The sequence below is a fragment of the Clupea harengus genome, chromosome 1, assembly GCF_900700415.2.
Source record: "Clupea harengus chromosome 1, Ch_v2.0.2, whole genome shotgun sequence".
Classification (NCBI taxonomy): Eukaryota; Metazoa; Chordata; class Actinopteri; order Clupeiformes; family Clupeidae; genus Clupea; species Clupea harengus.
The window spans coordinates 11,601,980-11,606,979 of NC_045152.1; the positions used below are offsets into that span (position 1 = coordinate 11,601,980).

Genomic DNA, 5,000 nt, shown 5'->3' on the forward strand with positions numbered 1-5,000 from the left:
CCAGGCCTACCTGATCGCCTTTCAGGACTCCCAGCTCATCGTCTCTTCTGCTAAGTGAGTCTTCCTGATGAATACACACACTGATGTACACAAAACACCCAGCTACAAGGCACCGTGTTTCAATTCAGTTAGAGTATTGTTTTTGCACAGTGCACACAGAATGCCCAGTTAAAAACCATTGTGTGTGTGTGTGTGTGACAGAGTGCATATAGAGTTTGTTTTTTGTAGCAACTACTCCTTGCTGAAAGTGGCATGAATAAATAAGTGCGCGTCCACGCATGCCCGAGCCTGTGTAGTTGGCAGTGTGTGTGTGTGTGTGTGTGTGTGTGTGTGTGTATATGAAATATAGATTAGTGGATGGAGAGGCAGAGGTGGGGGAAGGTGGCAGTAGTGGCGTGATTGATGGCTTGGGCAGGTTTGATTGACAGCTGCTGCAAGTGAGCTCATTAGTAGAGTGGTGTAGGGAGTCTGAAGCCTGACAGACTCCTGTGCCAGCATAGCTGTCCTTCAGTAGAGAGGTGTGTGTGCATGTTTATCTCTTTGTGTGCGTATCTGTGTGTGTGTTATTTTTGTTTGTTTGTGTGTGTGTGTGTGTGTGTGTGTGTGTGTGTATATGTTCTTTTTGTTTGTTTGTGTGAATTTGTATTGCTGTACTTTCTGTGTGTGTGTGCTTCATGGTCTGTTTATAGAGTTGCGTAAGAGCAGACTACTTTGAGTAGGCCAGTGCTCTATGTGTCTGAGAGACTTGCTGATTTGTCTTGCCTAAATCAATCACACACGGCTCAACTGCTCTCTTGGTGAAAAAACCCAATTCTGCTGCCCTTGAAGGATTTATTTTATGACTCCGGTTGCCTGTCAATCTCACTGTAATGTTGTTGTCCGCTGTCCAATCTTGATGTTAAGGCAAACCAGAGATATATACACTCACACTCACACTCTCACACACACACACACTTCCTTATCCTTATTTTCTCCTTCTGGTCTCTCTAAGGCAGTATTAGTATACACCAGTATGATACAGCCCACCTAGTTACCATACCATACCAGACTCCATGTGTGACCTTGTGACCTCACAGAAACCTGTTTGTTTACTGACAAACATCCAGTTGTAAATAATATAATAAGGACACTGAGCGTGCTCAGACAAGGCCTCACAGGAGCTGCCCATGGAGCGGTCGTCATGGAGATGAACACACAGCAGACGTGTATGCATGAAACCAAATGGCACTGAAGACACTGTTAACTGCCATCTTGGGTACAGCCCAGACCTGTACTGAGCTATGACTGATACGTCATGACGACACCTCTCGCTCTGTCCTCGTAATCACACGCCCTCGCGCGCTCACTCACACACATACACACAGAGATGAAATATTAGATGAGACACACACACACACACACACACACACACACACACGCATTCATACTTACATTTACACATGTGCATATGCTCTCAACATTAGATATAACAAAAGCACACACACACACACACACACACCCACCATTAGACAAGGACACACACACACACAACACACACACACTCACACACAGAGCATTCTTCCGCCCTGCTAATGGAATTAGGCTGTGGTGCGTCTGCTCAGCATTGGAGTGGTGACCTTTGTGTGACCCTTGTGTGACCCCTGATGAACCTGGCTTGTCTTGGGCCAGGCCGGGTCCACAAAGCCCCCTCTCACAGTACTGAGCACACCCACACACCCACACATCCACACATCCACACACACACATACTCACACTCACACATCTACACACACGCACACACACACACGGATGCAGCCATGCTGCCAGACCAGATTCAATTAGAGATTTTGGTGGAGGGAGGGGGTTTATGAGATGTTGAATGGGTCTGTCTCTCTTTGTCTCTGTGTCTCTCTGTCTTTCTGTCATTTGCTTTCTGTAGCTGTGTCCTCCCCCTTCTCTGTCTGTGTGTTCTTCAATGTCTCTCTCTCCCTATCTCTCCTTCTTTCTTCTCTCTCTCTCTCGCTCTCCCCCCTCCCCTCTGGTTGATGACCTCTCCTCTGTGTAATCTGATTAAGTGATGGGGTCGTTAGGGACTTTTAATTTGTCATGATGGAGGACTGGGCATCTAGGCTCTGGGTAAAGCCTGCACATTGCGACGTAAGTTGCGCCAGTTAACTTCTAAGAGATGCCCTCGAACACACACACACACACACACACTATCGAACACACACTGATATAACACACATACTAAGGCTGGGCCGTAAAGCTGTTGGCCTCTGTTTTACATATTAATCCTATGGAGCAGACCGTGTTTTCAAAATAAAGATTTTAATTTTTCTTCGTTCTTTAACGTCTTTTCTGCAGCTTAGGGTGTCTTTTTGATTTGAAAAAAATAAAAAACGCCCTACGTCAAGCACTTTTTGACATGGGACCAATCACGAGCAGAGTAGTGAGACAGGTCGTTTCCCATAACGACCACCAAAAATGGAGACGGTAGCGGTGGAGGAACTTATATAGTTCACTGAGCTCCGAGTCGAACATAATAACGATTAACTATATAACGACATAACGATTAAACGTATCGCCAATATTCATTGGTGGAGTAAAACTGGACGGGTCCTCAGAGTTTCTGATGAGTGTTTGGGTTTCTTGCAGTCGAGCCTGTTAGCTAACGTTAACTCCAGGTTAGCATCTCACTCTCGCTCTCAAATGATCAGACACACACATAAACGCACACACAAGTGTGTCTGTGATGGATGCAGGCCGGACCACCTGCAGGGCAGCTCTAATTGAAACCCCCACAAAGACACACACACACACACACACACACACACACACACACACACACACACACACACACACACACACTCGTTGCATTATGTAGCGGTACTGTCTTCAGGCTTGGTGTGTGCTCCATCAGTTAACCTTTGGGTCATATCCTCACTGCTCTGCACGTGCTGGTTTTAATAAGGACATCCTGTGTGTGTGTGTGTGGATGTGCGTACGTGCATGCGTGTGTGGGTTTGTGGGCGCACATTGGTGTGTGTGTGTGTGTGTGTGTGTGTCCTGTGAGCGGGTGTCCGTTCTGAGTGGGTGGCCCCTACATTGGTGTGTGTCCGTTGTTAATCACATCTCGTAGACTTTACCCTTCAGATGACTGTCTGAGTGTTACACTCTTTATAATTTCAGCTTTACTGTCCCCAAGAGATTCATGACTTGCACAGGAAAGGCACCCTGCTCATAAAACAAGCAACTATAGGCACACAACTATAGTTATTCTCTTCAAGTGAGTGGGAACAGGAAAGATAAAAAGGTTATCCAATCACTGCAGAGGTGCCTTACACATGTTCTAAATGCATGTAGTGATCGATCTCTCTCTCTCTATATCCATCTATCTCTAGCTATCTATCTATCTCTCTCTCTCTCTATATATATATATATCTATCTATCTCTATATATATCTATCTATCTCTCTATCTCTCTATCTATGAATGATCTCACCAAGGGCCAGAGGCAGACCCAGTTTAAGGATTGGTGCTCAGAGTTTTGTAAAGCAAACTGGATGATATGGTCTTATTATTATTAGGATTCCTCCGTCAGGAGGAAACCTATTGTTATTGTAGGTTTTATTATTATGTTTGTACCATGGGAGTCAATGGCAGCCCCTAGAACCGTATGGTAACTTTTTCTAAAATTTGGCACACTCATTAAGGACAGTCCCTTCTTTACTCACACCAAGTTTCATGTCTCCCACTAGACCACGCTAGCGCCACCAACAGGTCAAAGTTGGACTTTTGTTAACACACACAACTTTTGAACCGTTTGACCGATTTTCAAAAATTAGGTACCATTGGATTCCTTGGATCAAGACGAATTCAACGTTCAATGGCGCCAATTTTCGGTTATATAGATTTTCCGGTTTTATCAAACTGCTTTGAAAGCCTACTCCTCCTACAATTTTTCTCATATCCCATATGGTAACTTTTTCAGAAATTTGGCACACTCATTAAGGACAGTCCCTTCTTCACTCCCACCAAGTTTCATGTCTCCCACTAGACCACACTAGCGCCACCAACGGGTCAAAGTTGGACTTTTGTTAACACTAACTTTTGAACCGTTTGACCGATTTTCAAAAATGAGGTACCATTGGATTCCTTAGATCAAGACGAATTAAACACAATTATGGCGTCAATTTCCGGTTATGAAGATTTTCCGATATTTGCGCTTTTCTCAAAAACCTTTGAAAAGCCTACTCCTCCTACAATTACCCAACAGAATTTTGATCCTCACAACCGTTTGTCCGGTACAGCCACTCAAATTCAGCAGAAAAGCCGCCAAACAGGAACAGAAGTAATATCTAAGCAAATCTTTGAGATATAAACCTGGGTGACAGTTGTACAGGGGTAGAGAAGTCGTTTAGTAATCAGAAGGTTCCTAGTTCAATTCCCTGTTGAAGCGTCCTTTAGCAAGACACTTCTTCCACTCTTCTTTCCTTCTTTTACTCTTCTTTCCAAAATTGTGAAGAGAATACATTTCCCCCTGGTTTCGCAATCTTTGGAGGAATCCGCATCGCTGCTTGCAGCTATATTTATTATTATTATTATTATTATGGTCTATAGGTATCTGACACTGTGTGCGTGACCTTGTGGGGTGTTCAATTTATACACAGTCTATGTGGAACTGTCATTTAACCATGCATTTGTGAGATAAATGTGTGTGTGTTTATATTTATTCATGTATGTATTGCTAATCTCTCACTCCTTCTCTCTCTCTCTCTCTGTGTGTGTGTGTGTGTGTGTGTGTGTGTGTGTGTGTGTGTGTGTGTGTGTGTGTGTGTGTGTGTGTGTGTGTGTGTGTGTGTGTGTGTGTGTGTGTGTGTGTGTGTGTGTGTGTGTGTGTGTGTGTGTGTGTGTGTGTGTGTGTGTGTGTGTGTGTGTCAGGGCCCTGCGTCATTGTGAGGACCTGATCCAGAGGTACAGTACAGAGGTGAACCTCTCCATCGGCACCCCACTCCCCTACTG

General features: G+C 44.5%; 1 protein-coding gene across 1 annotated transcript in view; it reads left to right on the forward strand.

Moving 5' to 3' along the window:
* waplb (WAPL cohesin release factor b) overlaps positions 1-5,000 on the forward strand; it is a 33,683-nt gene that overhangs the window by 22,355 nt on the left and 6,328 nt on the right. Inside the window, 2 exon segments of the mRNA XM_012828735.3 lie at positions 1-54; positions 4,920-5,000. The exon segment at positions 1-54 is cut by the window's left edge and continues 23 nt beyond it; the exon segment at positions 4,920-5,000 is cut by the window's right edge and continues 83 nt beyond it. Coding sequence (XP_012684189.2) covers positions 1-54; positions 4,920-5,000 — 135 coding nt within the window.